Source organism: Pterocles gutturalis, unplaced genomic scaffold (assembly GCF_000699245.1).
Source record: "Pterocles gutturalis isolate BGI_N339 unplaced genomic scaffold, ASM69924v1 scaffold24610, whole genome shotgun sequence".
Lineage (NCBI taxonomy): Eukaryota > Metazoa > Chordata > Aves > Pterocliformes > Pteroclidae > Pterocles > Pterocles gutturalis.
In genome coordinates this window covers 408-13,163 of record NW_010138943.1, presented here as the reverse complement: position 1 = coordinate 13,163, position 12,756 = coordinate 408, and the positions used below count along the sequence as shown (strand labels likewise).

The 12,756-nt window shown below is 38.3% G+C and overlaps 1 protein-coding gene across 1 annotated transcript; it reads left to right on the top strand.

The window, feature by feature from the left end:
- Window positions 1-866: 866 nt before the first annotated feature.
- On the top strand, window positions 867-12,128 carry ALG5 (ALG5, dolichyl-phosphate beta-glucosyltransferase; the record flags this gene model as incomplete). The annotated part of the gene is made up of 8 exons (XM_010083203.1): window positions 867-887; window positions 1,461-1,632; window positions 2,880-2,926; window positions 3,596-3,664; window positions 4,876-4,968; window positions 6,533-6,646; window positions 8,805-8,864; window positions 11,973-12,128. Coding segments are annotated over 8 exons (732 nt in total), but the record flags the coding sequence as incomplete, so codon positions are not given.
- Window positions 12,129-12,756: the final 628 nt, after the last annotated feature.

The following is a 12,756-nucleotide window of genomic DNA, read 5'->3' as shown; positions in this document are numbered from 1 at the left end:
GGGGTCTCCGTGGGGACTGTGTTTTCGCAAGGCGTGGGGTGAAACGGCTTGTAAACGAGAGAGGAATGGAGCGTTTCATCCTTTTAGTACGTCTGGGAAAATATCCTGGTAATGCGCTTCCACAGGAAGGGCTGAGGAGCCCGGTGTGTGTCCGAGGGACTGAACTGCCTTGCGAGTTTGAGAAGGTTGGCACCAGGGAAGTGAGGTTCTCCTGCCCATCCACAGTGCCACGTGTATGGTGTTCCCAAGTAAAACTACTCCGAAACCCAAGTGCTACAGATTTATTTTGGCCGTGCATCAGAATGTTGAGAAGCTCGGTTTTGCAGGCACGTGGGGCTGGCTGGTCGTGAGGAGTGCCATTGACTTCAGTGGCTCTGTGCAGGATCAGAGGCAACACCAGCTTCTGTGGTAGAGATCCCTTGGGGAAGGGGCACTGGGGCTTGGATCACAACTTTGGAGGCTTCTGTGTGCTTTGCAGTTGGAAACAGCAACACGCCAATGACGCTGACAGTGGTCAGTGTAGGTGAAATGGAGTGGCCTGGGTTCAGCTGAGACAGAGTTAACTTTCTTCATAGTAGTTAGTAAGAGGCTGTGTTTTGGATTTGTGCTGAGAAAGGCAGCTGATAACATACTGATGTTTACAGCTTCTGTCAGGGTAGCCAAGGACTTTTCAGATTCTCTGTTGTGACAGTGTCTGCAGGAACAGGAGAAGCTGGGAGGGAGCACAGCCCCAGTTACTAGCATAGGATTCAATCTTAGGTTTAGGATTGAGACCTAAAACAGCCGATAGTCTATTCCCTATCATGCACGTCATGCCCAGTATATAGGTAATGGTCTTCTCCAAAAGCTTTCCTTTTTGCTCTGGGTCAGCTCTCTTGCTCCAGGTCGTCTCTCTCTGGGTGGTCCCTCTCCCAGGGTCGTCTCCCTCCCTCAGTCAGCTCTCAGTCTGGGATGCTTGGACTCTTACCTCTGCTCTGGGATTGTGGTTTCAGGACTCTCCCTGCTCCGGGATCATTATCTGGGAGTAGGCTGAGCCTTGGTCATCGGGTGGTGAGCAGTATCACTGTGTATCACTCGTTTGCATATTTGTATATATTACTGTTATTATCATCATTACTATTATTTTCAAAATTATTGTAGTCTAGTTATTAAATTGTTATTATCTCAACCCACAAGTGTTTTTTCCCTTTACCCTTTTAATTTGCTCCTCCATCCCCGGGAAGTGGGAGGGTCAGTGAACGGCTGTGTGGAGTTGGCTCCCAGCAAAGGGTAAAACCATCACATGAAGTAACTGCATAGCACGAGAAGGTCCTGTGTGATTTGGTCAGTGGATAAAGTACTGCACCGCTGACCCACCTCATTACTGAAAAATATTTGGTTGCCCCTTGTAGCACATTTAACAGCTAGGTAAACCTTTAATAGAATGCTCAACAATTTTTCTCATTTCTTTTTCATTACAGATTTGTATGATTGCTCATGTGACTGCCATAAAAATGCCAACCCTTCACCGACATGAAGAAGAGAAATTCTTCGTAAATGCTGAAGGCAGGAAAGAATCTGTACCAAGTATACATGATCCCCCTACAAAGGAACTCTCTGTTGTTGTGCCTTCATACAATGAGGAAGACCGGTGTAAGAGTTTTCTTATTTTGAGAAAAAGAAGAAATCTATCTATTGTTACTCTAATAATGCAGAGGTCAGTTTGTGTTAGCAGTAGATTCTGGCAGGCCAGATTATGTATCTGATATTGGACACAGTTTCCAGAAAACAGTCCCAAGTACATTGAATTTCAAGATTAAGACACTGTGTAACTTGATTTCTGCTGCTAAAAATAGAATTGGGTACTTGTAAGAATCCTCTTTATTTTAATTAAGTCCAGCAGAATGGCTGCTCGTTGCTCCTGTAAATGCTGTAAGGCAAGAAGTAGAAAAAGACTTTTAAAATTTATTCAAGAGCTTCCCTCTCTGTAAGCAACAGTAGCAGCCTCAGACAAGCAGAAAAATTATGATCTCACTGGTGTCTGTTTTACTTGACCATATAAATAAGTACCTGATACTAAAAAGTGAAGACTTTTGAATGCGATAGAAATAATCAAGCTCTAAAGCTGTATATGGGATTGATGGGATAGCACACATTGTCATTCCTTTTCTTGGTGAGTGAAAATACTGAGCTGTTTGGGATTCTATGTTGGCAGGCCTAGCCCTTTCTCAAGTCTAGTGCATTCCTCAGTCCTGGTTCTCATGTACCTATTTGCAGTAAGCAAGGTCTTAATATACTTCATGTGATTTTCATTTAGTTGTTTCTCTCTCTCTGGAGATCACCTGAGATGTGCTTGGGAATGAGCATAAACTGGAAAGACAGCCATAACACTGAATGCCCTGCTAACCTGCAGATAAATCAGCTGCAAAAAGTTGTGTCTGTTCGCTGGCTGAAGCATCATGGCCAGCAGCCTTAGAGAAGGCATGGTACTGACCAGTGTTAGGAATTTTTCTTGTTGCCTTCACTGTCATCTTGCTTAAATAGATTAAGTCAGTGCTGGTTTGCAGGGTCATTCATGGAGAATTATTTATTTTTTTTCCCTGAATGTTGGGTAGGGAATTACATATTTCAAAATGGAAAGTTGGTCCCTTTAAAATAAATGTTTTTATCTTGTCTTATGTGTGTGATTTTTTTTTTTCAGTGTTCTTTTTGCATTCAGGAAGGACAGGACTTAGATTTGCAGGTGCCAAGCTTGTTTATTGATGCTAGCGTTGTATGACTGAGGCAATTTGCTCAGTTTTGCTTTCTGGTTGTTTTCAGCTTCTTGTGCAGGTGCTTTGTAGTGCTTTTGGTGCTTTACCTGTTACAATCTACTAACCTGACCTCCACCTTTTCTCTAGTACCTCTTATGATGGATGAAGCTTTGGATTATTTAGAAAAAAGACAGGTATTTTCGCATTCAAAATTCATTATCTTTTTATTATCTATAATAAGTCAGTGACCTATTAACTTTATTATTTTGATATGTATTAAAACAGTATTACAAAGCCAGTTATACATTACCAGTTATTTTTAGATTGAATGCTGGAAGGTATTTTTAAATTAAGTAAAAATTTAATTTACTGGTATATGATGAAAAATCTTTGTATGTGTGATATCTACGCCAGACAGAGATTAAGGATTAACCATACATTTAACGTTCTAAACTAAATCCTGGTTTGGTCCAACAAGTTTTTTAAAGCGTCTGTTCTTCATTAGTGTTTGTTCTCTGGGTAAGAAGCCCATTGTGAAGGTCTGTGGGTTTTGTTTTATTGGGATTTTCTTAACAGTGATGTTGTTCTGAGCTTTCATCTTTTACAACTAAGTTAATTTTTCAGTTCTAGATTGTAGCTGAGGAAAACTATGACAAGTCAATGTAATGGAACAGACATGAAATATGGCAAAATTCTTTAATTATAATTTCCATCTTAACAAATTTACTACATAGTATTAGTGCCTGTTGGCAAACACAGATGAGTTAAAAACTGCTAGGGAGAAAAGAATGCTGATGTTTAAAAGACCAACAATCTACTTAAGAAATTGGATTAAATGCATTATTTCTGTTTTTCTTTTCAAGAAACGAGATCTTTCTTTCACTTATGAAGTAATAGTAGTTGATGATGGTAGTAAAGATCAAACCACAAAGGTAAGAAAAAAGAAGTGTCTTACCAGGTAATCAGAGGCATGGATTTTTGTACTGCATTTGTGAAATATAACAATGTTTTGCCTTTATATTTTGGTACTTGAAGTAGTTGACTATTAAAATTCATATTCCTGAATACTTTCTGCAGTTGTCGTGTATGCATTGTGGATGTCACATACACACATGCATACGCGTGTGATTCTTTTGCAGATACTAGTATTCTTGATTGACAGCTGTGGCAGCCATTTTTCTGCAGCTGAGATTCTAAAAATTCTAATTTGAACTTGAGCAAATTTACTATGAAGTATTCTACATGTGCATAGTGATGTGAATATGAACTTGAGAAGGCTAAAAAGCCTTTTAAAGTAGCTGATTCATACTGTGATTAACAGAACAGCTGACATGTTGTATAGCTTTACCATACCCTTGATGGCATTGTTCATTTAAAAATCCCAGTGCCAGCAGTAGTATTTTCAGAATAGTTCTGCATTCTTCTGCTTCCACTTTTTGTGTCACTGGAAAGGAAGGCTGGCCAGCTTGAGGGTTTTTTTACTACTGCTTGGAAGATGTTTGAATTAGCTACTAAAAATGAATGCTGCTTTTTCATTTACTTCCCTCAAGCTTGTCCATTAAGGATTGCTCGTATATGTTTTTTGACTGTTTTGCATTCCTTCTAATGTCATTTCTAACTTAACATGCTGTGGCCGTGGGCCTCTGGGCTTACAAGGACTTGAGACAACCTTTAGAAAAAATTAGAGAAAACTCATGCTTTCTCTTCCCCACAACATGAAACAAAAGGTGCACATCTCTGCAGTGTGAATGGGATTTTAGATCACTCTGAATTTTTGTTTAAAACCTCAAATAGCAGCAAGACAAGTGAGACGTAGGTAGCAGTAGTAGAAAAGTTTTTTCTTTGATTAAGTATTGATGTTTGTATAAAAGGTCTGTAATAGTATGGTATAAATTACATTAGTATTGGGTTTTTTGGACTTGAGTGAATGGAGTTTAAAATTGCTTTGGGGAGTATCCTGTTCTTATTGAACGTGACGTTTTTGTTTTCCCAAACAGACTCCAGCAAACATTGACAATGTATTTGTGCCGACTGAAGTGGTTATAGCTCTGTGCTGTTAATTTTCTTTTAAAGGGTGAGAAAATATAAACTTCTAGCTTGCTTCCTGGTTTTGTTTTATGCTGGTTTTTTGTGTGTCTATCAGGTTGCAATGAAGTACTGCAAGAAATATGGAAGCGACAAAGTACGAGTGCTTTCTTTGGTAAAAAATCGAGGGAAAGGAGGAGCAGTGAGGATGGTAATTGATACTTTCATCTCCTTCTCTGTCTGAACTACCTGTGCCCAAATATGCAGAAGATAGAGCTGTGCTGATTGACATTTTGAATTCAATACATTAACAAAAATATTATCAGAAAACTGAGTACAGGTTCTGTAAGGCAAAAACTCATTTCATTGGAAACAGTATTGTCTTGCCAGGAAGATCCATAACAAAGATAGATAGATAGATATAAATATTTAAAAAAAAAAAAAAGACTTGAATTTCAAGTTCCTGTTATTTCCACTGAGAAATAGGCTTGCATTTCAGAAAACCAGCAAACAAAAAAAACCTACCAACCAATCAAACAAAAAAACCCCTTTACAGATTAAAGTAAAGCTTTTGTAGATAAAATACAGATAAATTTGCAAACATTGCTTTTCAGGTCATAGTTGTGGTTTTAAAAATGGGTAATGAACAAACACACTCATCCAGCCAAGTTTGTGTTTGCTGAAGCCCACTGCTATCAGCTGTGCTCAGTAGTAGAACCAGCACAATTTATGCTTTCACAGATTAATTTGCACGTAGCTATTACCATAAAATCATCGTGTGCTAGAAGTAAAGTAGCTGTAGCACATTTAGGAGGAACATTTTTTTCCTATGATGAATGACATATTTTATGTAAAAGAGAGGTATCATTTATGGGTTATCAGTGACTGTATGTATCTGTATTTTAAGCTCTATCTTTAACATGTCGGTTTAATTTTCGAATGATACACAAATAACTATAGCAAATGGAGAAAACATGAAATTAGGAAGTGTGGAGGGATATAATTTTTTAATTATTCCAAGAGAAGAAGAATGATTCTCTATGTGATACAGTTTTGCACTGCAGAGTGTAGAGTGGGTGTGTATACCATAGCTTCCTTGACAGGTTTTTCCAAAGTCAAGCATGCTTGGTTATGACAGTATGTTTGGCCAACCCACTGCTACTTGTTTTCCTGTCTGGACCCCTTCAAAAATAGTCAAATGTCTCTGACCAAGAGTATGGCAAAACAAGCTGTGACACCCTGTGCCTCACAAATGTTTTGCAGTGATACAATGAGTTAAGACTTATTTCTCAAAACTAATTTAAAATTATCTCTTGAATTCTCTAGAAACAGTGTTGGGAAAAAAATAGCACTGCGTCCTCCTTTCCATAGCTCAAATGACAAAGAAAAGCTATCCAGTACAGTGGCAGCTGCTAATCACTGCTTCTTTGTGCTCCCCTCTATAGTTGACTGTAGCAATTTGTTGTCTCTCATTATTTTGGTTTGTAAAGCTTTTAGTTTGCAAGCTTCTCTGGAGAGGGACTGTTAACCTTTCGTGTTTGTGCATTGTCTGTCGCTGTGGGACACTACTCAGTGTGTGAAGTGTCTAGATGTTATTATAATATCAGTTAATAAATTATCAGTTACTAGCAGAACATTAAGACTCACCTGTTGTGTTGAATCTTTGAGATACCGCTGTTCTAGTTACTACATTAGGTTTATGCAGTGTATGGAAGCTAGCTTATAACAAATACTAGTTTAAATATGTCGATTTTTACGGACTGTTTTGATTGCAGGGTGTCCTTAGTTCTCGAGGGAAAAAAATTCTTATGGCTGATGCAGATGGAGCTACAAAATTTGCAGACATTGAAAAAGTAGAAGAAGGTCTAAAAAATCTTCAGCCGTGGCCTGTGAGTATAAACTCTCATGTGTTTAGTTTAGTACACATGCATACAGACTGATTTTTATAATTCTCTTCAACTTGAGTTCTTTGAGATCCAATTGAAGATCTGGGTCTAACTGTGAAGACCTAGGCCTAAGCTTAGAAGCTGCATGAATGGGCTGTCATGAGGTAGCTTACATAGAGTTCTTACTTGCTTTGTGTACAGTATGCCTATTTCAATGCAGTACATAATGTTCTATTTACCACTCCACTCTTCCTTTGAAATTGTTCTAGTCTGTATAAGCACCATGTGTTGCCTACTGAAATACTAGGGCCTGAGCAGTGAGGCCCTGAGCCAAAGTTGACCTCTAGGTGAACCTCACAACCTAACAATATACCTAATATGTATCATATTGATCACATATGCAAAATATAACCTTATGAATATATGCCAATTTTTAAAAGCTTTTGTTGTAACGCTTATAGAGAATTGCTGTAATGCTTGCTGTAAAATAACAGCTGTGTAACGGTAGCCGCATTTGCCAAAAAGAGATAAACCTATCTCAAACCTTCAAACAGACCTCTATGTGACAGAAGGTAGCAGGGCGGTGAGAGGCTTTGTTTAGAGATGCATAATCAAAGATAACCAGGCACCTTTACTTCTTAACTTTTTCTCAGGTTCTGTCCAAGTGTGGGAAAAAGTTAACATGGAAAAAAAAACTACACCAGATGTTTTTCGCAGCTTAAGATAGAAAGTTGTTTATTTAACTGCATAAAAGCAGGGACCGTTTGCAGGGAAATTTGGAAGCCTCCTCTATACAGTGGACGCACTGTACAGAGATTTCCCAATTGCCAGGATGAGTTCTCCAAATCCTTCGCTGTAAACGGGCTCCCCAGCGTCTGCGGATCTGGATGATGGTAATACAGGGCGATTGGCGATGTATCTTAATCACTATCGCTAACTCTATATAGTAATGATTAGGTGCATTACCTTATTTTGTGCTTGCTATGGTAGTTTGCTTGTTGTCTTGCTGCTTTACCTTATCTTGCTTTATTTCTCTGTACTATTTTTCTCATTACTTTGTCACTTTGGACATAAGTAAAAATAAGTTTACTTTTTTTGGTGCCTGTGTCCTTTGTGCTGTCCCCGTCGATTAGCAAAACACCTGCTCAGTTAAAAACCATTTTTTCCTTTGTTAGCTGCTTTGAATTTCCTTTTTATCTGATGCCATCCTGTATACCTTTAAGGATGCATCTTAATTTCACCCTATTTTATACAGGTTCTCTTTTGTCAGAGTTGTTAGTTTAATGACGGTATTTGCAAGAACTTTTATTGTAAATACAAATTCAAAAACCTGTGGAACAAGAGCTTCTCCCTGGAAAGTCATTCTCTTGGGTGCTTGACTTGAAAGAAGTTAGGTTTATTTTCTACTTAAATGCAGAACAGTGAGGTGCTTTTAGCTAGTTTCCCGAAGTGACAGAAGCGATGTGCAGCCTTCCAGCAGGAGCTGCAAGGGATGCGCCTATGCGACTGCAGGACCACAAATGTGGCAGCCGCCGGGCGGCAGTGTTTCCCTGATGCTCTCTGCTACCAAGGCAGCAGCAGCTGCTAGGTCTCCAGCATCAGTCCCGCAATCCCAAGTAGAGCAGATTCGAGAGATTTGTGTGTGAGAAGTGGTAGCGTGAGAATAAATTTAAATCTGTTTTGATCACCTCTCTTGATTTAATTTGAGATTATGTTTTTGGCTGATACCGTGGCATTTTATTTGTTTGAAGGTACATCAGTGAAGCAAGTACTTTATTCTGTTTTCCCTTCCACAGTGCAATATTTAGGGAAAACTTACTTTATAGCATTAAGTGCCTAGCAACACTGAATGCATATGTGTGCTGTTTAACACATTTACCTTGTACATACCTCAGAGGAACAATGTAGGCTAAACCAGACTTGAATAAACTGCAACAATTTGTATTCACCATAAGCAAAATGTCATAAACTTTAGATGATCTGTTAGTTGTAGAAAAGACTGATTTTAGCCTCAGCATTTAGCAGTAGAAAGAGCACAGCTACAAGAAGCAGAGAAGTGTACTGCTTTGCAGTTTTTGTTATACAGTTCTCAACAGAAGCTTTTATTGATCAAGAAAATGTTAATTTAAGTAATAACTCCTTAATTTGTATTCTTGTGCAGAACCAGATGGCTATTTCTTGTGGTTCTAGAGCTCATCTGGAGAAGGACTCGATAGCAAAGGTTTGTTTCACTTTCCTGCTGTGTGCTAATACTCAAGTACTTCCATTATTTGATTCTCCTCTACAGATTTTACAATTAAATAATCAATATTTGTAAAAGAATGGAAGCTAAAAAAATAGGAAAAACTTGTCATAAGCATAAATTATGCTCCATCATACGCAAAGGATGTGTTCTAGATTTCAGGCACTTTGAATCGGTTCCAGTTAGTGTTACAATTTATGGATTTAATTTTCCTAGTTGAGAACATCTTACAAGCAGAGCTGCTGATCCCTGACAGAATTGGTAGCTAGTATCCACTACTGGGGCTGGAGTGGAAGACAACTAATGAGTTCATTGATTCCCTTCCAGTGCAAGAGCTTGATCTGCAGATCTTGAAACCTGTTTAAAATGAGTTAGGGATAATTATCGGCAAACTGTTTGAAGAGTATCGCAATCTGTGTGAAAGTACTGTAATTTTTCTGTATTACTCATAGTAAGATTTTTGAGTTTCGAACGCACAGACAGTACTGTTCTGTGTGTGGCTCTTGTGGAATAAACAGCGATGCATAGGCCCACAGTCTGATCTTGCATCTGGTTTTCTGATATCTTGGCAGACAGTAGTTGACAAATCACAGGCATGGAACGCATATTGCAACAGACGCATTGCTGGAGTAATTTTTTCAGCATTATTGGATGTGCTCATCATGTTGAACGTTCTCAAGAGTAAGCTTTGTTTATACTGACATTTAATGCTTGAAATGATTCTAAAATATGTACTACAACTACTAAAATAGTTACAAAAGTTCAAAAGTAGTTACACTGATGATGTTCAGCCTCTGGTAGACCTTTAATTTTTTTCTTTTGATTTATTAGGTAGTATTGGAGTGGTTCACTGGGTAGAGTTCTTAGAAACACTGCTGCGTGTATGTTAGCATCCTCACAAAAAGAACAAATCCAAAACCTTCATCATTATCAGAAACTAGAATAATTCTTTGACATGGTAGTTACATGCTTGTAGCACAGAATATACCATTTGGAATTATTTGTTAGCTGTGCAGCCAGTGTATCATGGAAATGTTGCTGCTACATGGAGACCTTGTAGTGATAAATTTGAGCCCAGAAAGAAATGCTTCATTGTGTGGTCAAGTAGTGAATATAACTAAGCTTTCTTCAGTGCATTCATATTTTTTTCATCTCTGAAGGTCTTGCTACATGAGGGAGAGGAATTGAAACAGAACTTTATCTTTTAATGCGAAAGTACAATTTTTGGGATGAGTGTGTCCATCCTTTGCTTCCTGTTTCTCCTCATGTTTATGACTTTTCAGTAAGGTATTCACCAACTGTTTAGGTAGTATTGCTGTGTTGGACATATGTAGCCCTTTTCATCAGCCAGCTGTTCCTAGACTGTAAAGGAGAGACTGTCTTTACCACATTGGGAAGAGACAGTGAAATAGGTATAAAAGAATGCAGAACAGTCTTTGAGAAGTTGGGATTTCTCTGTGAGCTTAGTGGCTTCTAAAACAGTAGAATGAAGCTGTGATAAGGAGCCATATGGTTTTTATTAAGAGCAGAATTTCACCCTTAAATTCAGTCTCAAAACATCAAGAATTCTGTTCTGCTTCCAGAATTGTTAGTATACTTTAATGAATCCATAGTATGAGAAGCATAAATAGTCTTGGGAGTGATGAATATAACCCAGGAACTCCTCTTTGCACAGTTTCACTGGCTGACAGTCATGCAGCCTCTCAGAGCTTCCCTTTTGTGACTAGTAGCCTAGTGTTCTTGGTCACACAGTGGTTCACCTTCACCAAAAAAGCCAAAGAATCCATACCAGGTCCACCATTAACCTAGGACTAGAGCGCTTTTCTGAGAGGCACAAGCTATGAATTTGAATTCCTTTAAGCCAAAGCCTATTACATAGTAAGCTGAGCATCTTATTTTTCGAGTGAGGTTTGAAATTATCAGCATTAAAGGCATCTTTTATTACCCAGAGATGCTTACCAGGTAAATTGTTGGCTCCTAAACATTTTGCATGGTATTTGTCTTGCAGTCTTAGATACAATCACCACAATTGACCAGCAGTGAGTTCAGAAGCCATTTGTGGATCAGAGTTCTAGTTGTTTAGGGGACCTCTGCAAACCCAGAGTCCAGCGTCTGTATGATTACTGTGTCAAGAACAAAAGTGTAACCAAAGTGTAGGCTGGGAGACATTTACCAGGAGCATAAAATGTATTTGTGAAAGCAAAAGAACAAGACAGCTGACTGTGTAACATTGCTGGAAATATAAAATGGAATACTATCTTGCACAGCAGCTGTTACTTTAGTCCTGTTTCGACTTGGTCCATCATATACTGCAAAAAAGTGTGTTCTCTAATTGCATTTCCTCAAGTGCCTTAACATGGTGCATGCAAGCTCTGGAGAACATTCCTTCTTGAATGAAAGAAGTCAGTGGCAAATAACAAGAGATGCTTCCCATATAGGCTTTTTTAGTAATATAAAACTTCTAAAAAAAATTTGTGTTAGAGTAGCAGCTGTAACCAGTTTAGTTTTTAGTGTGTATTCTTAGGAGTAGCAATCTTTATGCAGTCCTGTTGACTTATTTTCCATTTTTGCCCTGGTAAGTTTTGTATTTGTTGGACCTATTCAACAAATCTTTAGGAAAACAAGAGGACTAAACAGAGAGGAAAAAATAGCTTGTAAGTGTCCAGTGGAGTAGATCATGTAGCATGCCATCACCCTTCTCCTTCACTCTTCTTTTCCTGGATGAATTCCCAGAGAGTCATGCAGGAAATACTGTCCCACTCATTAACTGAAATCCAGGTGCAGGCTCCTGCTCCACTTAATAAGGCATTATCAAGAATGAAAAGCTGCTCTGAATTAGGGAAAGCAGAAAAAAGAACTTGGACTTCTTTATATCCTAGGCCACACTCCTAACCATGCACTTGACTGGCAAGTCTTTTCAGCTGTAATTTTGTTTCTCTGTAACAATTGAAAAGTTCTGGTTTCATTCACAGTTTATAAACTTCGAAAGCTATCACAAAATTATTATTGTCCTGTAAGCCAGCTCTGTTCAAACACTTCACTCATCACTTAAGTGAAACCATCTAACTTCTTGCCTTTTGTCCACAGCGCTCTTACTTTCGAACTCTTCTTATGTACGGGTTCCACTTCCTTGTATGGTTTCTCTGTGTCAAAGAGATCAGGGACACACAGTGCGGATTTAAACTTTTAACCAGAGAAGCTGCCTTGCGGACCTTCTCAACTCTTCATGTAGAACGCTGGTAAACTCTTTCTTTTTGTTGTTTTTTCCTAATTGAATGTGGTTTTGAAAAAGTAACTTCAGTGTTGGAGCTACTATGAAGCATGTGATGTCTGTGTGTAAATCCAGGCTGCTCAGTTTAACCAAGTATAATATTATTTGTGTGGCAATTTGAATTTCTTGTTATGCTAAAATATGCTGGTAGTTGCTAGGAATTCAATTTTATTATTAAGATATACATTAGGAAATAGTTGGGTATTCAATTTTATTCTTTCTTTTCATGATGAGAAGGAGAAGGGGAACAGATGGGCTTACTAAGGTTTGATTTTAAAATAGTATCCAACATGATCTGCAAGAAGAATTTTAAGACTATGTTGCTGAGATTTTGGGTGGCAACAATTGACTGCTTGCAAGTTCATTTTACTTTGGCATATGGTATAGGCAGAGTTATGTAATACTAAGTAGGACATTTTGGATTTGCCTTGTCAGAGCAACTGGTAACTGATTAGGAGAGGGGAGGAAAAAAAAAAAGAAAATCCCAATAACTCTTGTCTCTTCACCTCTGGAAGAAATTCCGAACAAACAATTTTTGATTCTGTTGCAGTACTTTCCCTATTTATGAGTCTTCTCTCCTTTTACAGATATGGCTCATGC